Genomic DNA, 26940 nt, shown 5'->3' on the forward strand with positions numbered 1-26940 from the left:
AAGCCTTTAAAAACATTTAAAGCTGTTTTGGGGGTTTGAATTGCACGAGTGGTTGTGTCTGGCAGGAACTCCTTGGTGTGCCAACAAGCTGCACTGGTGATCAGAAGGCGGTTGGCTGCAGGTGAGCGGGAAGGTGCGGGCGCTCCGCCCGCGAGGTGGGCGGGAAGGAATTCCCGCGGCGGCCCCGGGCTCCCGGAGCGAGATTCCTGCCCGGATCTCTTCCCCATGATGTCATTTAAGTGAGGAAGGACGGGCCCGGCAGGTGCTGATTGGCTCTCGCCCGGATCACGAGACTGGGAAGAGCTGAAGGGAAAACAGGAGCCTGGATTAGAAAGTAGGGGGAGGGAGAAAAATCGTCGAGAAATGGTAAGAAGCCGCGGAAAGGGCGTGTGAGCGATGATGGGGAGAGCAGGGGCCGGGACAGGGGCAGCGGCTCCCCCCGGAGCTGCCCCAACATGTCCGAGGGAATGTGCAGTAGGAGCCGGCTCGGCCTAAAATGTCTCGGTTGTGGGCTTTTTCTCTCCTCACTCGCTTGTATTTTGTCCGCGGTTGAATATTAACCCAGCCAATAAATTATCCTGACTCGTTTGGAATTTAAAAAAATCATTGCTGAAGCCTGTCCTGCCTTGTATTTGTTTTGTAATGGCCTGTGTGTGTTTTTCCCCCCCAACCTCCAGAGCTGCCCAGTGAGTCTGTGCGGTGTTGACGAACAGCTGATGGAGAAGCTTAAAAAATTTCGCTTTCGCAAAGAAACCACGAATGCTGCCCTGATCAGTGAGTGAAACGTCCTTTAATCGGCCCGGCGTTCACCAGCCCCACCCATTTTAAAGAGCCGCAGATGGAGAGGCTGGCAGCACGTTGCTCCGGGCCAGAGTTGGTTTCGGGGTGGGGCAGTTGGATGTGGGCGACATTAGGGCGAGGTCAATGATCACCACTTCCCATAAGACTCGCACTTGCTTCATGTCCTTTGTACAGCCAGTTGTAGTCAACCGAAAATTTGGGAGGTGTGTGTGTGGGTGGGGGGCCAGGCAGGCAGGCAACTGTGTCGCTCCTTTAGTCAAACAGCCGTGAATGAAGGATCATTGAGCAGCACAAGAGTTTTAAATACCCCCTGGCAGGCAGAACAACTGGAGGTGGAGGGGGGACGGGTGCAATTACTTTTAGAGTCAACAGACAAAGAGATAATAAAAACATTTCCCAAAAACATCTCCAACCATTTTACACGTAGAGTAAATTTTCTTTTAACACTGCCAGCATTTGTTGGCCAATAATTAAGGTGTACAATGCCATACTTGGCTTTTAACTAATCCGGTCTTATCTTTTTGTGGTAAATTTAGTCTGTATATGCAACTCCCAATACATGATTACGACCTTCAATAACTTGAATGAGAGAGCCAGATGGTGTTTTTGCACCATCTCGACTGACACATCTGGGACAGGCAACTTTTTGTGTTTAATTGTGCATGTACACTTGCTGAGATTTGCTTTTTGATTTGCGCAACACAACAATGAATGTTGTTAAACTCATCTTTGCCATCACTGCAAAGTATGGTCCATTTTTTTTGGCACATAGAATTTAAGTTAATCATTAAAGTTTTATTTTCTTCCTGTTTTAACTACCTCAAAACCAGATAGACCTTTCAGATTGATTATGACACTCGTGTAAAACACATCCATAACCCCCATCAGGTTCAGTGAATGCAATCAGAAAGCCACAAATTGCAAATATACTTTTGAAAAGCTGAATTATTTTGTGGCATACAAGCCTTCCAAAACCTTGTTAGTGAAGCAATAATTCTCTGAAGTGCTTTAAACAAAGCCTTGAAATTTGAGGAATGTTTTTTTATTGGCATTGTTATGATTTTCAGCTGTCTCAAATCCCTAGAGAAATGGCAGATAAACTAGTTTGTTTTTGTTTTAATTAAAGTTCAATAATCAAGTAAAGTCAATTTAAGAAAGAACGTGTTTAAAATTCGAAATTAAAGCATTATAAATTTTATAGAAAATTCATGAGGTTTTTGTGCATACTGTAAAATGTCTATGGTTGTTAGCTATCATAGAATTTACAGTGCAGAAGGAGGCCATTCAGCCCATCGAGTCTGCACCGGCTCTTGGAAAGAGCACCCTACCCAAGCCCACACCGCCACCCTAACCCCATAACCTAGTAACCCCACCTAACACTAAGGGCAATTTGGACACTAAGGGCAATTTAGCATGGCCAATCCACCTAACCTGCACATCTTTGGACTGTGGGAGGAAACCGGAGCACCCGGAGGAAACCCACGCACACACAGGGAGAACGTGCAGACTCCGCACAGACAGTGACCCAAGCCGGGAATCGAACCTGGGACCCTGGAGCTGTGAAGCATTTGTGCTAACCACTATGCTACCCTGCTGCCCGGCATTGACATTTTCTCTGCCATTGATTTTTCTTTCAATTTATGTTTGAGTTACGTTGCCAGGATTATGTTTTTAATGAAACATTAACTTTTTTAAATGTTTGTGAATTAATACGATAGAACTGTTCTGAAAACAGCAGTTTAAATATGCTGATTTTAGCCATGTATCCGGCTCTGCAGGATTTTAAATTTAAATCTGCACCAAAAGGTAAGTGTTCATATGCTCCTTAAAATTATTGGTGGATAATTTGAACTTGACCTGCCTGGTGGGAAAATATGATCAGCTTAGCTGCCTAATTGTACATTTAATTAAGTCAAAAGTAGAGACGGGCAGTGTGTAAAGGGTCAGCCTGTCTGATCACATCACTTTCCCACTTGGTGTTGTAAAAAATTGCCCCCATGTAATTTACACAATTTGGGCTATTGTGCCTGTGGAGGTAGTTCTTCAGTTGAGATTCGTTGTCCCACCCTTTCCTTGCATCGTTTCCATCAGTCAAATGGTTACGCAGTTCTCCTCTCTTAAAATTCAGAGCACCTGCATCAATAGCCTCTGTGGTAGGTCATACAATGTTTTAATAATTTGTGTGGTGGGAAATCTTCAAACTTACTTTGTTTTTCTGGCGGTTATCCCAAGTATATGCCATTTGTCACTTTTCCCCATTGGCTGGCAAAAATCTTTACTTTTTAAACCTTTTCATAATTTTGCAAAAAACTGATTCTCCACCCTCGAGCTTTCTGCTTCAGTGAAATATAAACCTTTTCAAACTCTTCATGTCCTTCTGATGAAGAATTCTTCCAACATAGTTTTTCATGAAGTATGGCCTAATCAACATTTTGCACACATTTAACTTCACCTCTGTTCATATTCAATATTTTTATAAAACCAGAATTCTGTATCTTTTTAATAGCTCATCTGACTGCAAATTCACCCACCTTTTAAAGGCCCACAAATCTGCATACCTATCTTCCTTTGTTGCTCCACTCTTAATCTTACTATTTATGATGTACTTCTATTCTTTTTCCCAAAACGCATTACTTCGCATTTCATGATACCTTGAGAAGAACAAAAAAATTACATCTGCCTACCTGCTCGTTTAATTTGACATGTCCTGAATTTGATGATACCAAACCCTTGTAATTTTCATAGTAACTTCATTCCAATGTTAATGTAAGCCTACTTATGACACTAATAAAGATGATTATTATTATCTCTCGTGCCTATACCCAAATCATTCTCTACAAATGGAAAACAGTGGTCACAGTATAGTGCCAAGAATCTTGAATAGAATAAAGAAGCTTGGATAAAATTAAGTTTTAAGGAATTGATAAGGGTGCAGCTGCTTGGAGGTTTTTTGATACGTCAATTAGCTTAGGGTAAACAGATACTTCAGTGAAGTGGAGAGCATAGAACTGTTAAAACTACAGAAGACATCAGTTCAGAGTGGAGACTTATGAATGCATGCCACACTTGCATGACTTATAAGGCAAATCGTTCAGATAGGATGTGATCAAAAGGGATAAACAATTTATCAGTAGCAGCGTTAGCTTTGTACTACAGGAGAAGAACAGCTGATGAGCAGCTAAAATAGCCACACCCAGCTGAAAACAGAAGCTCTCCCGAAAGCAGGATTCTATGCTAGAAGATGCTGTTTGACAGCATTAAACTCTATGCTGAATTCTAAGAAAGGCTTCCCAAAATTAAAGACACAATTAGTGTGTGGTAATTTGTTGGATTTGGCTCGTTGGATTTGGCTCATAGAGTTAACTCTATGTTGTTTTAGGACAAGGAACATTCTCAGTTTAGGAAAGTAGGTAGATGTGGAATGGGGTTCGTTCAAGGATTGTGTTGTGTATATTGTGGCCTTGTGTGTTAAAGACAGGAGACCGTTCCTTACTGTGTGCCTATTATGCCAAATTGCAGAATAAACAATTAAGAACTGGCATACCAAGTTACCCTTCGGGATTTTGGGATACCCTCCAACTAACAGCAGTGAGGTTCTTAACAATAGATCCAAAAGCCACAAAATCAGTTCATGTCCATTTGAAAAATGTTAATTTTTTGCTGTTTCTCTTAATAAAATTACATTCCCTTTAATGCCATATGCCTCAATCTTCACAAAATAAATAATCGACCTGCCCTTTAGAGATCTCAAATGTTGATCTTTGATTTGTGTGTGCTTTGTTGTTAAAGTAATTATCCCCTTTGCCCCTTTCTCAAGCAATGGTATAACATTTGGTACTCGGTCCTTTGGCGAGCTTCCCATTTCTCAAGATTTGCAGAAATGATAGCAAATACCTTAGCCATGTCCTCACCAACCACTCAGTATTCTGTTTCACATCCCTCATTGGTCAGGGAATTTTTCTCCTATCAGTAACATCAACCCCAGCAAAAATTCTAAAGAGGTAATTTGAACCAGTTTTTAAAAATAAATTTAGAGTACCCAATTTTGTTGTTGTTGCAATTGAGGGGCAATTTAGTATGGCCAATCCACCTACCATGCACATCTTTGGGTTGTGGGGGTTAAACCACCTACCCTGCACATCTTTGGGTTGTGGGGGTGAAACCCATGCAGACATGGGGAGAATGTGCATACTCCACACGGACAGTGACCTAGGGCCGGGATTCGAACCCGGGTCCTCAGCACTGTAGTCCCAGTGCTAACCACTGCACCATGTTCCACTTTTGAACCAGTTCTAACAGCAAATTATGAAATGGCATTTTACTGAAAAATGCTAAACTGCCTTCAAGATCACTAATTAGTTTATTGTGGCCAGTTTCTTGTCCTGCATGCAATAGGCTATAGTCTATTACAGTTGGATAAGTGAAGGAGTAAGCTGGACTGAATCTATACACTAAAATATAAAATACTTGTGTAATTCATTTGTCTGTTCAGAAGCAGCTCCAGTGCCTTTTATTCAAAAGGGATGCTGAGACAATGCAAGCTTGGCGTTGGATGTACTCTGATCTCTTGAGTAATTTCAGAGGGCTGTGCTCAAGAAGATTTCTTCAGTGAAGGATTATATATTCCTAGTTTTCTCATTCTGGCTTCTTGTGCATTCGCAATTATCATTTCTCCATCATTGGTGATCAATTGCCTAGGCCTCAACTGGAATTTTCTTCCCACACCTCTGCCCTCTCTCTTTCCTCCCAATGCGACATTCCTTAAATCATATCTCTTTGACATGGTTTTTGGTCATCCAACCTAATATCTCCTTATGTGACTCAGTGTCATATGTTTTCTAATGTTCCTCTAAAGTGCTGTGGGACATTTTGATTATGTTAAATGTGCTATATAAATTGTTGAATTGTGTAGTTTTATTTCTGCTTCAGTAGTGGGTGCACTTGGGGTAATTGATAAATATAAGATCTTGAGAAAAATATCCGCAAGCCTTAGTAAAGGTGAACAGCAAAGTATAAGTCGGGTTCTTGTCATCGTATCCTGCTTTTTAATTATATACTGACAAGGGGCACATTTTTTGGAGAGACTTTGGGGCTCTAAAGCTAATCAGATAAGCCAAGGTTTAGACTTGGGATAAATTTAAAAAAAAAAAAATATTTTATTGAAAATTTTTGGTCAACCATCACAGTATCTTATTGTGTATCCTTTACACAATAATATAACAGTATAAATAACAATGACCTGTTTTATAAACCAAGAATAAATAATATATAACTAAAACTAAATGGCAACTGCCTTGTCTCAGATAAACACTCTCCAAAAATATGATTTAACAATCCAATATACAATTATTTATAGCAACGACCTATACATATATATTAACAACCCTGAGAGTCCTTCTGGTTCCTCCTCCTCCCCCCCCCCCCCCCCCGCCCCCGGGCTGCTGCTGCTGCCTTCTTCTTTTCCATTCCCTCTATCTTTCTGTGAGGTATTCGACGAACGGTTGCCACCGCCTGGTGAACCCTTGAGCCGATCCCCTTAGGATGAACTTAATCCGTTCCAGCTTTATAAACCCTGCCATGTCATTTATCCAGGTCTCCACCCCCGGGGGCTTGGCTTCCTTCCTCATCAACAGTATCCTGCGCCGGGCTACTTGGGACGCAAAGGCCAAAACATCGGCCTCTCTCGCCTTCTGCACGCCCGGCTCTTGTGCAACCCCAAATATAGCCAACCCCCAGCTTGGTTCGACCTGGACCCCCACTACTTTCGAAAGCACCTTTGTCACCCCCACCCAGAACCCCTGTAGTGCCGGACATGACCAGAACATGTGGGTGTGATTCGCTGAGCTTCTCGAGCATCTCGCACACCTATCCTCTACCCCAAAAAATTTACTGAGCCGTGCTCCAGTCATATGCGCCCTGTGTAACACCTTAAATTGAATCAGGCTTAGCCTGGCACACGAGGACGATGAGTTTACCCTACTTAGGGCATCCGCCCACAGCCCCTCCTCAATCTCCTCCCCCAGCTCTTCTTCCCATTTCCCTTTCAGCTCATCTACCATAATCTCCCCCTCGTCCCTCATTTCCCTATATATATCTGACACCTTACCGTCCCCCACCCATGTCTTTGAGATCACTCTGTCCTGCACCTCATGCGTCGGGAGCTGCGGGACTTCCCTCACCTGTTGCCTCGCAAAAGCCCTCAGTTGCATATACCGGAATGCATTCCCTTGGGGCAACCCATATTTCTCGGTCAGCGCTCCCAGACTTGCGAACTTCCCATCCACAAACAGATCTTTCAGTTGCGATACTCCTGCTCTTTGCCATATTCCAAATCCCCCATCCATTCTCCCCGGGGCAAACCTATGGTTATTTCTTATCGGGGACCCCACCAAGGCTCCCGTCTTTCCCCTATGCCGTCTCCACTGTCCCCAAATTTTCAAAGTCGCCACCACCACCGGGCTTGTGGTGTATTTCTTCGGTGAGAACGGCAATGGGGCCGTCACCATAGCTTGTAGGCTAGTCCCCCTACAGGACGCCCTCTCCAATCTCTTCCACGCTGCTCCCTCCTCTTCTCCCATCCACTTACTCACCATTGAGATATTGGCGGCCCAGTAGTACTCACTTAGGCTCGGTAGTGCCAGCCCCCCCCACCCCCCCCCCCCCCCCCCCCTATCCCTACTACACTGTAAGAATCCCTTCCTCACTCTCGGGGTCTTCCCGGCCCACACAAAACTCATGGTACTCTTTTCGATCCTTTTGAAAAAAGCCTTCGTGATCACCACCGGGAGGCACTGAAACACAAAGAGGAATCTCGGGAGGACTACCATTTTAACCGCCTGCACCCTCCCTGCCAGTGACAGGGATACCATGTCCCATCTCTTGAAGCCCTCCTCCATTTGTTCCACCAATCGCGTTAAATTTAACCTATGCAATGTACCCCAATTCTTGGCTATCTGGATCCCCAAGTAACGAAAGTCCCTTGTTACCTTCCTCAGCGGAAAGTCCTCTATTTCTCTGCTCTGCTCCCCTGGATGCACCACAAACAGCTCACTTTTCCCCATGTTCAGCTTATATCCTGAAAATTCTCCAAACTCCCGAAGTGTCTGCATTATCTCTGGCATCCCCTCCGCCGGGTCCGCTACATATAACAACAAATCATCCGCATACAGAGATACCCGGTGTTCTTCTCCTCTAAGTACTCCCCTCCACTTCTTGGAACCCCTCAATGCTATTGCCAGGGGCTCAATCGCCAGTGCAAACAATAATGGGGACAGAGGGCATCCCTGCCTTGTCCCTCTGTGGAGCCGAAAGTATGCAGATCCCCGTCCATTCGTGACCACACTCGCCACTGGGGCCCTATACAACAGCTGCACCCATCTAACATACCCCTCTCCAAAACCAAATCTCCTCCACACCTCCCACAAATAATCCCACTCCACTCTATCAAATGCTTTCTCGGCATCCATCGCCACCACTATCTCCGCTTCCCCCTCTGGTGGGGGCATCATCATTACCCCTAGCAGCCTCCGTATATTCGTATTCAGCTGTCTCCCCTTCACAAACCCAGTTTGGTCCTCGTGGACCACCCTCGGGACACAATCCTCATTGCCAAATACCTTGGCCAAAATTTTAGCGTCTACATTTAGGAGGGAAATAGGTCTATAGGACCCGCATTGCAGCGGGTCCTTTTCCTTCTTTAGGAGAAGCGATATCATTGCCTCAGACATGGTCGGGGGCAGCTGTCCCCTTTCCTTTGCCTCATTAAAGGTCCTCATCAGTAGCGGGGCGAGCAAGTCCACATATTTCCTGTAAAATTCAACTGGGAATCCATCCGGTCCCGGAGCCTTCCCCGCCTGCATGCTCCTAATTCTTTTCACTACTTCCTCTATTTCAATCTGTGCTCCCAGTCCCACCCTTTCCTGCTCCTCCACCTTGGGAAATTCCAGCCGGTCCAGAAAGCCCATCATTCTCTCCCTCCCATCCGGGGGTTGAGCTTCGTATAATTTTTTATAAAATGCCATGAACACTCCATTCACTCTCTCCGCTCCCCGCTCCATCTCTCCTTCCTCATCCCTCACTCCCCCTATTTCCTTCGCTGCTCCCCTTTTCCTCAATTGGTGAGCCAGCAACCTGCTCGCCTTCTCCCCATATTCGTACTGTACACCCTGTGCCTTCCCCCACTGTGCCTCTGCAGTATCCGTTGTCAGCAAGTCAAATTCTACGTGTAGCCTTTGCCTTTCCCTGTACAGTCCCTCCTCCGGTGCCTCCGCATATTGCCTGTCCACCCTCAGAAGTTCTTGCAGTAACCGCCCCCGTTCCCTACTCTCCTGCTTTCCTTTATGTGCCCTTATTGATATCAGCTCCCCTCTAACCACTGCCTTCAGCGCCTCCCAGACCACTCCCACCTGGACCTCCCCATTATCATTGAGTTCCAAGTACTTTTCAATGCACCCCCTCACCCTTAGACACACCCCCTCATCTGCCATGAGTCACATGTCCATTCTCCAGGGTGGGCGCCCTTCTGTTTCCTCCCCTATCTCCAAGTCCACCCAATGTGGAGCGTGATCCGAAATGGCTATAGCCGTATACTCCGTTCCCCTCACCTTCGGGATCAACGCCCTTCCCAAAACAAAAAAGTCTATTCGCGAATAGACTGTGGACATAGGAGAAAAACGAAAACTCCTTACTCCTAGGTCTGCTAAATCTCCACGGGTCTACTCCTCCCATCTGCTCCATAAAATCTTTAAGCACCTTGGCTGCTGCCGGCCTCCTTCATGTCCTGGACCTCGACCTGTCCAGCCCTGGTTCCAACACCGTATTGAAATCTCCCCCCATTACCAACTTTCCCACCTCTAGGTCCGGGATGCGTCCTAGCATACGCCTCATAAAATTGGCATCATCCCAGTTCGGGGCATATACGTTTACCAAAACCACCGTCTCCCCCTGTAGTTTGCCACTCACCATCACGTATCTGCCCCCGCTATCCGCCACTATAGTCTTTGCCTCAAACATTACCCGCTTCCCCACTAATATAGCCACCCCCCTGTTTTTCGCATCTAGCCCCGAATGGAACACCTGCCCCACCCAACCTTTGCGTAGTCTCACCTGGTCTATCAGTTTCAAGTGCGTTTCCTGTAACATAACCACGTCTGCCTTAAGTTTCTTAAGGTGTGCGAGTACCCGTGCCCTCTTTATCGGCCCGTTCCACGTGATCAGCCGGGTTGGGGGGCTTTTTACCCCCCTCCTGTCGATTAGCCATCCCCTTTTTCCAGCTTCTCACCCGGTTCCCACGCAGCTGTGTCCCCCCCAGGCGGTGACCCCCCCGCCCATCCCACCCCATGCCAGCTCCCCCCTCTCCCCAGCAGCAGCCCAATAATTCCCCCCTCCCACCCCCCCGCTAGATCCCCCACTAGCGTAGTTACACCCCCCATGTTGCTCCCAGAAGTCAGCAAACTCTGGCCGACCTCGGCTTCCCCCCGTGACCTCGGCTCGCACGTGTGACGCCCCCTCCTTCCTGCTTCCCTATTCCCGCCATGATTATCATAGCGCGGGAACCGAGCCCGCGCTTCCCCCTTGGCCCCCCCCCAATGGCCAACGCCCCATCTCCTCCACCTCCTTTCCTCCCCCCACCACCTCCTGTGGAAGAGCGAAAAGTTACATCGCAGGATTAATAACATAAAACTCCTCTTTCCCCCCTTTTTACCCCCCTCTTCGCCCCCCCATACTCACCCCACCACTTGGTTTCAAACATTCTTTTTTTTTTAAATAACCCGCTCATTCCAATTTTTCTTCCACGATAAAAGTCCACGCCTCATCCGCCGTCTGAAAGTAGTGGTGCCTCCCTTGATATGTGACCCACAGTCTTGCCGGTTGCAGCATTCCGAATTTTATCATCTTTTTGTGAAGCACCGCCTTGGCCCGATTAAAGCTCGCCCTCCTTCTCGCCACCTCCGCACTCCAGTCTTGGTATACGCGGATCACCGCGTTCTCCCACTTACTGCTCCGAGTTTTCTTTGCCAATCTAAGGACCATCTCTTTGTCCTTCAAACGGAGGAATCTCACCACTATGGCTCTAGGAATTTCTCCTGCTCTCGGTCCTCGCGCCATCACTCGGTATGCTCCCTCCACCTCCGCTCCCATTAACGAGTGCAGCATCGTGCTCACATATGCCCCGACGTCCGCTCCCTCCGCACCTTCAGGAAGACCAAGAATCCTTAGGTTGTTCCTCCTCGCGTTGTTCTCCAGCGCCTCCAGCCTTTCCACACATCGTTTATGGTGTGCCTCGTGCATCTCCGTCTTCACCACCAGGCCCTGTATGTCGTCCTCATTCTCGGCAGCCTTTGCCTTCACGACCCGAAGCTCCCGCTCCTGGGTCTTTTGCTCCTCCTTTAGCCCTTCGATCACCTGTAATATCGGGGCCAACAGCTCCTTCTTCATTTCCTTTTTGAGTTCTTCCACGCAGCGTTTCAAAAACTCGTGTTGTTCAGGGCCCCATATTAAACTGCCACCTTCCGACGCCATCTTGGTTTTTGCTTGCCTTCCTTGCCGCTACTCTAAAGGATCCACCACAATCCGGCCACCTTCCTCTCCTTTTTTTCATCCGTATCCAGGGGGGATTCCCTTCTGGTTCACCGCACAGTACTTTTAGCCGTTAAAATTGCCGTTGGGGCTCTTATTAAGAGCCCAAAAGTCCGTTCCACCGGGAGCTGCCGAAACGTGCGACTCAGCTGGTCATCGCCGCACCCGGAAGTCCCAGACTTGGGATAAATGAATGTTTGTAATAATCAAGTAAGAAAACAGCAAGTAAGAAAACAGCCCTATGTCAGAACAAATTAAGCTTACAAATGCACTAGCATTTATTCCGTACACTAGAAGTAGATTTATTTTGTTTACTGCTGCGAATTAAACATTAATTTTTGTATCTAAAGTAATTCTCTTCTACCGCTCCATCACTTTAATCACAAGGGACTTAAACTAATTTGGAATCCTCCTAATGGAAGAGTAATAGAAATAAAATTTGTAGCTTGCAGTATACTATTTTGTTTTATAATTTCCCATATCTCTCTCTTGCTTAATTAGAATTTAACAGGCTCATGAACTTATGCTTCCGAGAAAACACTTTAATTATTATTTTTTTGTCACAGTGAAAATTGATAAGGAGCAACATATGGTGATTTTGGATGAAGAGTATGAGGTTAGTCACTTATTAACTTACATTTTAACTTGTATTTGGAGAACAAATGTGAACGGCGCCAGGAAAGCCTGGCTAACCACACCCACATTTCTCGGCGGACCCCACACTTGTTGGGTACTGGACAACCGGCTATGTGGGAATGAGGGTGGCGTCATGCCCAAAAGTGGCAGTCTTCGGGGTTTCAGATCAGTCAGAACTCTTCATGGGGAGGGGGGGGCCGAGGCCCTAGCCTTTGCCTTCCTGATCGTGGGCCGGAGAATCTTGCTCGGCTGGTGATCGGCAACACCACTGGCTGTCCGACCTGGCAGAATTTCTCAGGCTGGAGAAAATAAAATTAAAATTCACCATCTGCGGGTTGGAAGAAGGCTTCCACAGGACGTGGAAGCCATTCACCAACTTGTTTCAAGACCTACTTGTAGCCAGTAACCAGTAGAGTAAAAGGGGCGGGGGGGGGGAACATGGCCTGGGATAGGGAGGAAAAGGAAAGGGGGGTGTTGGGGGGTGGACGAAGGCTGAAGTCTCGCAAAAAGAAGGCAAGGGGCAAGGCCACAGGGAAATGGTCAGAATGCAAGCGAAGGCCCAAACCAAACTCTAAATCGACACATGCTTTGGTCACATAGGGGATTGTAAAATATGTATGCCAACTAAGGGAGGGGGGGGGGTCACCGCCACAGTTGCAGTGAAAACTTGATTGCAAATATGTGTTGTTTTTTATGGCATGGTTTTGTAAGTTGTAAGAAAACATTTCCCCCATAAACTCCTTGGGGGACAAAAAAGCTGACCATAATGTAGGTGTTTTATTGGCTCCACAGCATGTGATCCATTAGGTAGGATTCTTCTGAATCTGACTACAGATGAGCCAAAAGAAGATGAGCGCTCTGGTGGAGTTTCCAGCTGGGCCTATGCATTATATGTTAAGCTGGAAGAGAAACTCGCTCTATAGATGAGAGCAAGGGAAATTATGAGATCTGTGTTTACAAGCTGTCAAACGTGTCTGCATAGTATAATAAAGCAACGTATTACTGGTGACGTAACTTGCGCTGTTTGCCTTGCTTATGTTATTTAGGATATTTCCCCAGAAGAACTTAAAAATGAACTACCTGAGCAGCAACCAAGATATCCTTTTCTTGCTTTTCAGTATTGCAAAATCTTATTTTTCCCAAATGCATTTTCCAGATAATTTTTACCCAAAATAACATAATTGGAATTCTATATTTTAAATGATTGCGGTATGAAATTTTATGCAATAGAAAATGGGGATGAATATAAAGCTGAGTGCCTCATCCTCAAGGGAGAGAAATATTTAGTAATTAGTTGCTACTTTATGTACCACTAAGTTGATTGTAATGAATTATTTGGTTTGTTATTCTGCTAATAATTTCATATGCAATAGTGGCACTAAATATGCACGTCAAACTACCAACAGAATTATTTATGATGGCCAGCCATTTTGTGATAATTGGAATGTGTGTGTGTAGTAGTTGGGGGGAGGAGGGAGGGGTGTGTGGAGGATGTAGTTGTGTGTGGGCGGGGGGGGGGGGGAGAGGAGGAGGAGAGGGAAAGAGAGGAGGGAGGGGTTGTAGTTGGGAGGGGGGAGAGGAAGGAAGGGCTGTAGTGGGGGGGGAGGGAGGGGTTGTAGTTGGGGGGGATGAGGAAGGAGGGGTTGTAGTTGGGGGGGGTAGGGGTTGTAATGGGGGGGAGAGGAGGGAGGGATGGGTTGTAGTTGGGGGCGGAGAGGAGGGAGGGGTTGTAGTTGGGGGGGGGGCGGAGAGGAGGGAGGGGTTGTAGTTGGGGGGGGGCGGAGAGGAGGGAGGGGTTGTAGTTGGGGGGGCGGAGAGGAAGGAGGGGTTGTAGTTGGGGGGGCGGAGAGGAGGGAGGTGCTGTAGTTGGGGGGGGCGGGCGGAGAGGAGGGAGTGGTTGTAGTTGGGGGGGGCGAGGGGTTGTAGTTGGGGAGGGGGCGGAGAGGAGGGAGTGGTTGTAGCTGGGGGGGGGGGAGGGGTTGTAGTTGGGGGGGGGGGCGGAGAGGATGGAGGGTTTGTAGTTGGGGGGGGGGGCGGGAGAGGATGGAGGGCTTGTAGTTGGGGGGGCGGAGAGGAGGGAGGGGTTGCAGTGGGGAGGGGAGGAGGGAGGGGCTGTAGTTGGTGGGGGGGGCAGGGAGGAGGGAGTGGCAGTAGTTGGTGTGGGGGCGGGGAGGAGGGAGGGGCTGTAGTTGGTGGGGGGGCGGGGAGGAAGGAGGGGCTGTAGTTGGGGGAGGGGCTGTAGGGGGGGCGGGGAGGAGGGAGGGGCTGTAGTTGGGGTGGGGGCGGGGAGGAGGAAGGGGCTGTAGTTGGTGGGGGGGATGGAGTGGCTGTCGTTGGTGGGGGGGGGGGCGGGGAGGAGGGAGGGGCTGTAGTTGGGGGTGGTGGGGCGGAGGGAGGGGCTGTAGTGGGGGGGGGGGCAGAGAGGAGGGACGGGCTGTAGTGGGGGGGGTGGGTGCTGAAATGCAGAAATTGTGATGAGGTGGGTAAAGTGTGAGAAAGTAGTTGGAAGCCCGTTTGGGAACCTTTCCCATGGAGCAGTCTGGAAATCAGATTGGCTATTGGCTTTATGAAGGAGGAAAGCTAGGTATACTGATGAAGGCGTCAAGCAGGCATATGTTTGCAGCCTCGCAGACATTATAAAAATTCAAAAGTGTTTGTTTTAAAGACTCAGCTCGCCTCACCTCAAAAATTAAGACTGAATTTGCTCTCTGTAGGTGAAGCGCAGTCACCAAGGCTGACAATGACAGCTGATCCAGTTTGACCACTGACAGGATATTGCATGGTTCTGTCTGTTGGGAGGCCCTGGCGGAACTAATCTAAGCATCAGTGAGCAGGTTATTTCCACTTGATATCAAATGCTGCCTGATAGCATTGCTACACCTTCTATTAATTTGCTGAGATTCCTGCGGCGGCACGGTGGTGCAGTGGTTAGCACTGCTGCCTCATGGTGTCGAGGACTTGGTTTCGATCCTGGCCCCGGGTCACTATTCATGTGGAGTTTGCACATTCTCCGTGTGTCTGCATGGGTCTCCCCTCACAACCCAAAAAGATGTCGAGGGTAGGAGGATTGGCCACGCTTAATGGTCGCTTAATTTGAAAAAAAATATTGGGCACTTTAAAAGTTATTTTTTGTAAATTTGCCAATATTCCAAATAGATGATTAATGCACCATACAAAAGAAAATTATTTATTTAGCCTGAACCAATGCATATGCTTTAACCTTACAAAATCTATTCGGTCATCAGCGTTTCTACAATTCCTTCACTATTAAATGTCAAGTTTTCAGTATGACTTGAGATTGAATATTAAATATTTTAGTTAATTCTAAACTTGAAATGAAGTTTGAGAATATGAAGTCCAAACCAAGCAGTGAGGTTCAATGCTAATATAAGCTGGAAGGATCCATGGAGTGATCTCATCATATCACAAGCAGCTAACATCTAATTGCCAAGCTTGCAGTGTGTCATTGAAACTGACGCATACAGCCATTGAATTTTGATAGATTATCGTAATTGAATACAGTTTAATCCAAATCTAATAACTGAAATTAACATCAGAAGAGTAGATCAGAGTATCCATTGTTCACCCAATGCTTGCACTGTCTTGGTGGCAATTCCTAATGTAGAAGTTTAAACTATTTTGTCAGCGTTGCATGCCACCTGATCTATGTAAGTATTTGTGAACATGCCTTCACAGATGCATGTGCCTGCATGTAAGTGTTTTGTTGTGGAAGTCATCCAACCAAACTGTGTTATACTGAAGTGAGACTTGGGTGAAATTCATTGGCCAAAGTTGGAAGCACAGAAAGCCAGGCTAATTATCCGCTCTCGATAGATGCAAATGTTGAAGTAAGTCATAGTATTACACAGCTGAGCTATTAGAAATGAACAGCTTTTTGTATATTTTGTGAAGTCTGGTGAAGTAATAAGAGATTTCAATCTTTCGAACATGTTCCACCATTTCACTCAGATCATGGTTGAACGTCTTCTGAAGTGCGGAATTGTCCGTGACTTACTTTTGAAGCATAACATAAATAGTCTTTTGAAGCATAGTTCTAGTCATACAATAGGTAATTCCAGACACAAGCTCTCTAACATTCTGAAATTCTACATACGCCTCTCAATTGCCTCCAGTGCCTTAAAGCTATCAGCATTATGCTGTGTGTTTGTAGCAAACATTATGCATAACAAAAATGCAATATGGATTGATTTGGTGCAACAATCTTTGTGGCTAATCACAAAAAGGGTAAGCCTTTAAATTTTCTTGGGGGTTTCAAACTGGTTTTCCAAATGTCGGAAGATCAGCATGGGAGAGTGGGCAGGAAATATTGCTGGTGGGAGAGGCAATTACTGCTCTTCCACCTTTTAACTCTTGAGAATCGTCCCATGTTTAAATCCAGGAATACTGTGAATATTGGGTCTGTCGTATACTGACATCCACTTTTCAGACTAGATGGTCAGAAAAGGCCTTGAATCCAAATAAACTTTACCTAAAAGTTTGGTTCGGTGCTTATTCCAAGGTACCAAACCATTCTTTGTTTTTGTGCTAGACAGACTGATGGCTGCATTCTTAGAGCTCTGCTTCCTGGTGAGGGAGCTGCACATTTCTTTTTACTTTGTTGGTCCCGAGGGAGGGTGTGTTGACAATGAAGCTGTGCGTAAGACCCTATTAACTCTAAATCCACCTCTGATCAGTAGGCTATTCTGTCAGTGTTTGGAAGTGACTTTGAAGCTGACCCCTGATAACTTGCTTGCATGGTGACATAACTTTTGTGATGTTTTTTTCTCAATCCTTAACTCTGCAGTTAGTCAGTTCAGCACTGACCAGGGAATAACTTTGGGGGCTTTGTCGGTTTATGAAATGTGGTACCACACTAAGTAATCAGGAGCATATTTATAGAATTTTATTGCAGCAAACGTTAAGCATCCAATTAAATGTTGAGTTTGCAAAAGCTCAGGAAGCTTATATTAACATAGTTTTTCACCAAAGAATGCAAAAGACCACAATAATTACATTGACTGGAGAATCTGCAATTAAAGGAATTACTGTATCACATTTTTAAAAAAGAATTGTATCAAGATGCAAATAAATGGAAGATTTTCCAGGCCCATCTCTCCTCTTTGTCATTAGCTACACTCAGCTGGACAGCATTCTGGATACTGAAATTGGTTTCGAGTGTCTCCAGGCCAGGGTCCCCACTAAATATTATCCTTGAATCTCTGGCTGTGCCTGTGATTGAAACATCAGAGATTTTTCGTTTTTTGAAAATTGGTTTGCTATATATTGAGATGGGCTGGAGATGAAATGGCCAGCTAACCAATTTTGTGGAAAAAATGCAGCAACGTAACTGGTTGAAGTTGCAAATGTTTCAACGGTTGCTTTCTTGCAAGTTCTTTTGACTTGTATTTCAATGTATTATAGCTAAGTTACTTATTTGAACTAAAGAAAAATGTGTGGAATTTCCTTTTTTTTTTTTTTGGGTTGATTTGGTGTTGGCCGCACATTTAACGTGATGTGCAAGTGTTTTTTCTAAGGCTCACTTCACTCGAAGTTATATTTTTCCTTCAAACGGAAGTGTCTTTTTTTTTTCTTAACTCAAACCACATTTGTAGTCTACAGCTACAGATATAAACATACTGATGGACGGACCTCCTATCCACTATGCTTCATATTCTTTAGTCCTTGTGGTAAGTGGTCAATTTCTAAAGTTTTCAATTTGCTTTCATTTCAACAGTTGACATGTGGCAGATGTTTAGTCTCAATGGCGTGTTCCCACTTCAAACTTTATAAACTGGTTTCCATTTTTTCTAATGGGTTATTTTAACCTTGGAAGATTGATTTATTTAAGATATTTTTGGATAGGTTAAAACGTTGCTTCGTAAGATTCCATTTTCTGGTGCCAGCACAGAGTTCTGAAATAGGATGTGCCTTGATCTTATCACCACTTAAAACCAAAGCTACTATATTGTTCCTATGTTAATCCATCACCAAAAGATATTTACATTTTTGAATAATTCTGAATACAACATGCTGAAAAGCTTTTGCATAGAATGCTAATTTCGCTAGTGATTTTTAACCTTGGTGGAGGATTGCTGCAATTTCGATATGTGTGTATACAAGTAAGATCACGTTCCATTGGCACCAGAGTCATAACAATTATCCTTATGGACACATCTCTTGTGCTGCACAAGCTATTGCTTCTCAAATTGCTGGTTTGAAATTTTTTAATGGGATATGAGACTCCCTGGCAAGCCTAGCATTTTCCATCCCTAATTGCCCTTGAGAAGTGAAAGCATTCCAGGTTTTTGACTTCGCAACAGTGAAGGAACATCTATACACCTGCCACGTCAGAATGGTGTGTGGTTTGGAGGTGAACTTCCAGGTGATGGTGTTGCTGCATGTATCGGCTGTCCTTGTCCTTCTAGATGGTTGAGGTTGTAGGTTTGGAAGGTGCTGTTGAAGGAGCCTTGCATTGTAATGAGCAAAAAACAAAAGTGCTTGTATTACCATATGGTAATACAAGCCATATTGTATGGCTTGGGAATTGGTCTGGTGTGGGTTCTGCATCCTTGGACACTGGGATGGTCTGCAATGCACTGTGCTGATTACCAAACTCTTTCTAAATAGTAAGAAATTCATGTGTCAACAGTTTTTGTGGTCATTTCTTACAAATGTCCTATGCAAATGTACTTTTGTCCTGCACAAACACAATATATTTGTTTCCTTTTAAATGGGGATTGATCTCTTATTCTTGTAGTGACTAATTGCCATAGCAAAACTATTCCATTGATGAGCTGATAATGTTAGTGTCAGCACTTGTTGATTTATTGAATATAAAGATACAGGGCTAATTGGATTTATTTCTGATGCAGTTTATTATGATTGTATAATCAGTTGTTTGTAGATTGTCATGGCTTTTTGTGGCTTTTGATTTTAGGTTGCAAGCCTGAACAGCAGATGCTTTATGCTGGTAGCAAAATTGGATTGGTGGATGTAGCAGAATTTACAAAGGTGAGAGTTTATAATTTGTTTTGTTTTAAACAGAGCTTGTGTATACAGCTGTCATTTTATGAGTTGCCTGTTTTTATTTTGTTTTTCACATTGAAGTGACTATTTGGTGGGTGGAGTGGGGGGAATAATTGGGTGAAGATTAAAACAAGCCCTCTTTGCTGAAGGAACTAATTTCAGTCTTTCTTTGCTCATGCTAGCAGAATTCAAACCTTCAGTGAGTGGGTTATGATAAGGAAGGGGAGACTGGTTGGTTGTAAAGTTGTTTGCATCATTTTATCTGCCAACCTATATTTTACCATACTGTGTTTTACCTTCCAAAACTCTTTCTATTGTAGTGTGGAATTTGGTTCCTGTAATTTCCCTCAATCTGATTAAAACCAGCCTGAAGCTGCTTGTTTTTTTTGTACCTTCAGACCATGTTATGTTGTTACGCATTCTGTTGCTGCTCTCTTGCTGTGTAACTCCCTACCAAGGTCTTTGTAATCTATCTCTGATTTTAGAAGCCTCTGCAAACCCTGACTTTAACCGTGTCTTTGCCATCGACATCTGTTTCCCCTCCTTTTCAGCATCCACTCCGTTTGCCTTTATGTAAAAGACTTTAAAATACCCCTGCATCCAAGTGAGGAATTGTATGAAAATACAAACTTTTTTTCTGAAACCATCTCATTTGGCAGGTTTGAACAGTTGTCTGACAAAGGATTAAACTTTGTGTTTACCTTCCATTGACTCAGTGGGTAAATGTACTGTATGGAGTGGCAGTGATGTATTTTTTTTTTTTAATATGTTTATTCAAAGTTTATCCAACAAAAATTTTCAACCAGTTTAAACCCCCCCCCGGTAACAGAAAAGAAAAAGACAAAAGAGCAAAACAAAACATAAACATATCAAGCAAAAAGAGTACAGAACTTATACAATGGGTTTCTCCCACACATATTAACCCTCCCATATGTTTGTACAAATACTACCTGGGAACCCCCCCTCCCCCTCCCTGCGTTGCTGCTGCTGCTGACCGAGCTCCTTCTAGCGCTCCGCGAGATAGTCAAGGAACGGTTGCCACCGCCTGAAGAACCCCTGCGCAGACCCTCTCAGGGCAAACTTTATCCTCTCTAGCTTAATGCAACCTGCCATGTCATTTATCCAGGCTTCCACACTGGGGGGCTTCGCGTCCTTCCATAACAGCAAGATCCTCCGCCGGGCTACCAGGGACGCAAAGGCCAGAATGCCGGCCTCTTTCGCCTCCTGCACTCTCGGCTCGTCCGCCACCCCAAATAATGCCAACCCCCAACTTGGTTTGACCTGGACTTTCACCACCTTGGACATAGTCCTCGCGAAACCCCTCCAGAACCCTTCCAGTGCCGGGCACGACCAAAACATGTGGACGTGATTCGCCGGGCTTCCCGAGCACCTCCCACATCTGTCCTCCACCCCAAAGAACCTACTCCGCCTCGCCCCTGTCATATGCGCTCTGTGAACAACCTTAAACTGTATCAGGCTGAGCCTGGCACATGAGGAAGAGGAATTAACCCTACTCAGGGCATCCGCCCATAGACCCTCTTCAATCTCCTCCCCCAACTCCTCCTCCCACTTGCCCTTCAGCTCCTCTACCAAAGCCTCCCCCTCTTCTTTCATCTCCTGATATATCGCCAAAACCTTGCCCTCTCCGACCCATACACCCAAAATCACCCTGTCCTGTATCCGCTGTGCTGGGAGCGACGGGAATTCCCTCACCTGCCGCCTCACAAACGCTCTCACTTGCATACACCTGAACGCATTTCCCAGGGGTAACCTGAACTTCTCCAGCGCCCCGAGGCTCTCAAACGTCCCGTCTATAAACAGGTCCCCCATCCTTCTGATCCCTGCCCGATGCCAGCTCCAAAACCTCCCATCCATCCTCCCTGGGACGAACCGGTGGTTCTCCCGGATCGGGGACCACACAGAGGCTCTCATCTCACTCCTATGTCGTCTCCACTGCCCCCAGACCTTTAGCGTTTCCGCCACTACCGGACCCGTGGTGTACCTTGTCGGCGAGAGCGGCAGCGGAGCCGTTACCAGCGCCCTCAGGCTCGTTCCTTTGCAGGACGCCATCTCCAACCTTTTCCATGCCGCCCCCTCTCCCTCTATCACCCACTTACGGATCATCGCTACGTTGGCTGCCCAATAATAGCCCTCCAGATTCGGCAACGCCAGCCCTCCCTGTCCCTACTATGCTCCAGAAACCCCCTCCTTACCCTCAGGGTCTTGTTTGCCCACACAAAGCCCATAATGCTCCTACCTACCTGCTTAAAATCGTCCTTGGTAATCCTAATAGGAAGGCACTGGAACACAAAAAGAAACCTCTGGAGGACCGTCATTTTAATTGACTGTACCCTGCCCGCTAGCGAGAGTGGCAACACATCCCATCGTTTGAAGTCCTCCTCCATCTGCTCCACCAGCCACGTCAAATTAAGTTTTGTGCAGGGCCCCCCAGCTCCTAGCTACCTGGATCCCCAAGTACCGAAAGCTCCTTTCCGCCGTCCTCCACGGTAGGTCGTCTATCCCTCTTCCCTGGTCCCCCGAATGCACCACAAAGAGCTCACTCTTCCCTACATTGAGCTTGTAGCCCGAGAAGTCCCCAAACTCTCTTAGAATCCGCATGGCCTCCACCATCCCCTCCACTGGATCCGCCACATACCGCAACAGGTCATCTACATACAGCGACACTCTATGTTCCCCTCTCCCCTCGGACCACCCTCCTCCAGTTCCTGGACTCCCTTAATGCCATGGCCAAAGGCTCAATTGCTAATGCAAACAACAGGGGGGACGGGGCACCCCTGCCTCGTCCCTCGATACTGCCGAAAATACTCCGACCTCTGCCGATTCGTAGCCACACTCGCCACCGGGGCTCTATATAGAAGCTTAACCGAACTAATAAACCCCTCCCCAAACCTCCGCAACACTTCCTAGCGATACTCCCACTCCACCCGGTCAAAGGCCTTCTCCGCGTCCATAGCTGCCACTATCTCCGCCTCTCCCTCCACCGATGGCATCATAATCACGTTTAGGAGCCTCCGCACATTGGTGTTTAGCTGCCTGCCCTTTACAAATCCTGTCTGGTCCTCATGAATCACCCCCGGGACACAGTCCTCTATTCTCGTAGCCAGCACTTTTGCCAGCAGCTTAGCGTCCACATTGAGGAGCGAGATCGGTCTATATGACCCACATTGCAGTGGGTCCTTGTCCCGCTTCAGGATCAGAGAAATCAGCGCCCCAGACATTGTCGGGGGCAGGGTCCTCCCCCTCCCTTGCCTCATTGAAAGTCCTCACCAGCAATGGGTTAACAGGTCCGCATACTTCCTGTAAAACTCGACCGGGAACCCATCTGGCCCCGGGGCCTTCCCTGCCTGCATGCTCCCCAGTCCTTTAACCAGCTCCTCCAACCCAATTGGCGCCCCCAAGCCAACCACCTCCTGTTCCTCCACCCTCGGGAACCTCAGTTGATCAAGAAACCTTTGCATCCCCTCTTCCCCCGCTGGGGGCTGAGATCTGTACAGCTCCTCATAGAAGTCCTTAAATGCCTCATTTACTTTCACCGCACTCCGCACCGTAGTTCCCCTGCTATCCTTGACTCCACCTATCTCCCTCGCTGCCAGCTCTTACGGAGCTGATATGCCAGCATCCGGCTTGCCTTCTCCCCATACTCGTACGTGGCCCCCTGTGCCTTCCTCCACTGTGCCTCTGCCTTCCCCGTGGTCAACCGGTCGAATTCCGTCTGGAGACCTCGCCGCTCCCTAAGTAGTCCCTCCTCGGGGGGTCTCTGCATATCTCCTGTCCACCCTTAGGATCTCTCCCACTAACCTCTCCCTTTCGCTGCCCCCTCTCTTCTCCCTGTGAGCCCTGATGGAGATTAACTCTCCCCTGACCACCGCCTTCAGCGCCTCCCACACTACCCCCACCTGCACCTCCCCATTGTAGTTGGCCTCCAAATACCTTTCAATGCACTCCCGCACCAGTGACCCTACATCCAGACGCCACAGCGGGTGTTGGTCCCTCTCCTCTCCTAACTCCAGCTCCACCCAGTGCGGGGCGTGGTCTGAGATGGCTATGGCCAAGTACTCCGTTCCCTCCACTTTCGGAATCAGCGCCCTGCTCAAAACAAAAAAATCTATCCGGGAGTAGGCACTGTGCACGTGAGGAAAAAAAAGAAAATTCCCTGGCCAGGGGCCTAGCAAATCTCCACTGATCTACTCCCCCCATCTGGTCCATAAACCCCCTAAGCACCTTGGCCGCAGCCGGCCTCTTCCCCGTCCTAGATCTGGAGCGATATAATGCTGGGTCCAGCACTGTGTTGAAATCCCCCCCCCCCCCCATTATCAAGCTTCCTGCCTCCAGATCCGGAATCCGCCCCAATATGTGCTTCATAAATCCAGCAGCATCCCAGTTCGGGGCGTTGATGTTCACCAATACCACCCATACCCCCTGTAGCCTACCGCTCACCATCACGTATCGACCTCTATTATCCACTACAATATTCTTGGCCTCAAACGACACCCGCTTCCCCACCAGTATTGCCACCCCTCTGCTCTTTGCATCCAGCCCCGAATGGAATACCTGTCCTACCCATCCCCTTTCGTAACCTGACCTGGTCTGCCACCTTCAAATGTGACTCCTGAAGCATGACCATGTCTGCCTTCAGTCCCTTTAAGTGCGTGAACACTCGGGGGCCCTCTTAACTTGGAATTTGACGGGCCTGAACGGGCCGGTTATCAGCCGGATTGGGGGGGCTTCCCACCCCCCCTGCCGACTAGCCATCTCCTTTTCCGGACCAGTCCCGTGCCCGCGCCTCCCACACCCTCCAGTCCCCCAGGCTGGGGACCCCCGTCCCAACCACCTCTTCTGTTTCCAGTTCCCCATCGGCCAATGCAGCAGCAACCCAATATCCCCCCCCCCCCCTTGGGCCTTCTGGGTCTCCACTAACCCCTCGATCGCTGTCAGCATTGGCGCCAGCACCTCTTTCTTCAGCTCCTCAAAGCAGCGCTTGAGAAACTCCTGCTGCTCCTGCACTCATGCCGCTTGATCTACGCCCGTCGCCATCTTGTTTTTTCTCCCTCGCACTTTTCGCTGCTCCAAAAACGCTTTTTTGACCGCTCCACTCCTGGTCCAATCCATATACTATGGAGGGGGGACCTTGCTCACCATCCCACTCTAGAGGTTGTCGAAAAAATTGCCGTTGGGGCTCCTCAAGAGAGCCCAAAAGTCCGTTTTAGCGGGAGCCGCCGAATGTGCGGCTTAGCTCTGCATAGCCGCAACCGGAAGTCCTGATGTGTTATGAACCCTGGATTCATTCCATCGGCTGAGATCGGTTAGTGAATCTGCCTTTGCGTCATTGGGCTTGGAAATACAAAGCAATTCTGTAGTGATCCAAATTTTGTATTTATTTACACAATGCTCACTTCTGGACAAGGTGGACTAATCTATGAGAAACTTTTGGGTTCCTATTTTGCACTTTGTTGTGTCTGCAGAGCTACGAACAGTTTTTAAGATCTCAACTTAAATATCCTATTTTCCATTGAAAACAATTCTTGTACTGTTATGTTCAATTTGCTTTACATAGGATTTTGGAATACTGAAAATAAATGTAATGAACTCCTTGGCAGCCTGTACTCTCCCTTGACTATTACAACTTTTGTTTTCATCTTCTGCTCTTGTATACACTGCTGTATGGGTTAGAAGAGGAAGTAAATGGACCACTATCTGAGACAGACAAGTAGAGCTTAGGCATGAAGGATGAATTAGGGCAGAAGAATTACAGCTGATCAAGATGGTGCAGAGACTACTGTGTCTAAATGGAAGCAGAACTACTGCAAAATGGAAGGAGGGTATGGTACAGTTTCCTCACGGTGTGCATGTGTGCTGAGAAAGCAAGCTTGATATAGTACCAAAAAGAAAATGCTGGAAAATCTCAGCAGGTCTGGCAGCATCTGTAGGGAGAGAAAAGAGCTAGCGTTTCGAGTCTAGATAACCCTTTGACAAAAGCTTTGACAAAGGGTCATCCAGACTTAACGTTAGCTCTTTTCTCTCCCTACAGATGCTGCCAGACCTGCTGAGATTTTCCAGCATTTTCTTTTTGGTTTCCGATTCCAGCATCTGCAGTAATTAGCTTTTATCCAAGCTTAAGGTAGTAATGTGCTTTACACAAGAAGAGAAGGGATTTGTCCTCGAGTGCCCTGCCTTAGAGGATTCCAAATAGATGTCCAGATTTCACAGCCTCTTCACGATGGCTGGATAAATGCAAAATATGCCTTCATTGGGCAACTACTTCAGCACAGAATCCTGTACTTAAAAAAAAAAAAAAAAAAATTCTAAAGAAAATTAAGAAACTATATGCAAATCTAACATTGCATATTGTGAGTAGCATTATAGTGGAATAGGTTGAGCATGATGCTTGGTGCATATGCAGGTGTGACATAGTAAAGACCCATTCCTATGTAACAAGCACATAAGTTTCTGTTAGTGGGAAACATGTCAGAAGCTTCATTCTCCAGAAGCTTAACTTCAACTGTTCTGGTCAGCCCAGTCTAACTGTTGGAAAATTGTCGAGTTTGTCGGAATGGACAGTGAGTATCTTTATCTATCATTCGTGCTTGTTTGGTTGCAATTTATAGAGCAGGATGTGAGATGCAAATACCAGCTGCTGCTCTTCACTCTTGGGAATGGAAGCAAACTGAAGGTAGAAACTGAAAGCAAAAATGAGCAATCAACATGGACCAGCATGGCTATGGGCACTTACTGCACTTGTTGAGCTAAAATCCACAATGGCATAAATGTAGATTAATTCAAAGCTGCAAGCACTCCTGGTGCGAAGAGCTAGATGAATGCTTAAGCGTACATTCATCTTAGGATCATATCAATAATTCAGGAGACTTTATTGCAATTCAGAGATGAATAAATAATTGGATTAAGGATTTAAGTACGTATTTTTCTTTCAGGTGTTTGAAATTAGGAATACAGAAGACTTCAGTGAAGAATGGCTCTGCAAAAAATTGGGTTTTTTCCGTTAGATGATGTGACTGAGTTGTGTTCTGCTTTGTATGGATTAATACCACAGGCTTGAATTTTAATATTTACTTCACATAAACTGGAAAATTAAATGATTTTTATACATTGTGTTTAAAGCTGTAATGAATTTACACACTGTGACGATGTTGAATACAGTTTTCTGAGAAAATTAACTCGAGCGCTTCATCTTTGTTGGTTTTTTTTTTCGTGTGCCAGAAAAATGAAGACAAGCCATGGTCTGCTGAGGCATTTGGAAAGAGCAGTCCTTTGACCTTTGATCCAAGAACAGGACATCCAAAATTCAAAGATCATAAATTAATATTTGGCCTTCGCCCCCAGTTGGATATTTAACATTTCTTTTCATTTCACTCTTGAGTAGGAAAACCCAATTAAATGGTGGATAATTATTCTTGTTCTTTTTGAAGGGGATCTTTTGCATTGCCTATTGTATACTGAAAGGAATCCAAATTTTTCTGCTGTTGCTTTAAAACTGCGCAGCCCTGTTGCCCTGGCACAATTTTGTATATATCTTATTATTTTTGTCTTGGAAATTTGTTTTGGTTCTTTGCTTAACTTTGCATGCAAATTCATACTCTGGGTTTCAATGTCTGGCTCCTTTCACAGAGGTCAATGAACATTTGAGAAGCCCCATTTATCTGTATAATATTTACATAAAATGACAAAATGATAACTGCATTGGTTGATATTTTTTAGTTGGCTTTATTTTAAAAGGGTACTGTTTTTGAAAATAAAATGCCCCTTCAGAACATTGGTCTAAGTCTGGAAAGTGTAATTGAAAATGTGAAGTCTGTTCTGGTTATCTTAGACTAAAATGCATGCTGCCAGGAACAACAAAAATAAACATTTTTTGACGTTAAA

General features: G+C 46.2%; 1 protein-coding gene across 3 annotated transcripts; it reads left to right on the plus strand.

Annotated features, from left to right (window-relative positions):
- Nucleotides 1-165: 165 nt before the first annotated feature.
- On the plus strand, nucleotides 166-26940 carry gmfb (glia maturation factor, beta). Of its 3 annotated transcripts, none has more exons than XM_072489712.1 (7): nucleotides 167-366; nucleotides 678-774; nucleotides 11946-11995; nucleotides 13062-13111; nucleotides 17620-17702; nucleotides 18953-19026; nucleotides 25992-26940. In XM_072489712.1, exons 1-7 carry the CDS (start codon nucleotides 364-366, stop codon nucleotides 26061-26063), a joined length of 429 nt encoding a protein of 142 aa, XP_072345813.1. In that variant the 5' UTR covers nucleotides 167-363; the 3' UTR covers nucleotides 26064-26940. The 3 variants fall into 3 exon arrangements, with proteins under 3 accessions (XP_072345815.1, XP_072345813.1, XP_072345814.1); XM_072489713.1 differs by lacking the exon at nucleotides 167-366 and adding an exon at nucleotides 373-504; XM_072489714.1 differs by lacking the exon at nucleotides 678-774 and having other exon boundaries at nucleotides 166-366.

The sequence above is a fragment of the Scyliorhinus torazame genome, chromosome 2 (assembly GCF_047496885.1).
Source record: "Scyliorhinus torazame isolate Kashiwa2021f chromosome 2, sScyTor2.1, whole genome shotgun sequence".
Classification (NCBI taxonomy): Eukaryota; Metazoa; Chordata; class Chondrichthyes; order Carcharhiniformes; family Scyliorhinidae; genus Scyliorhinus; species Scyliorhinus torazame.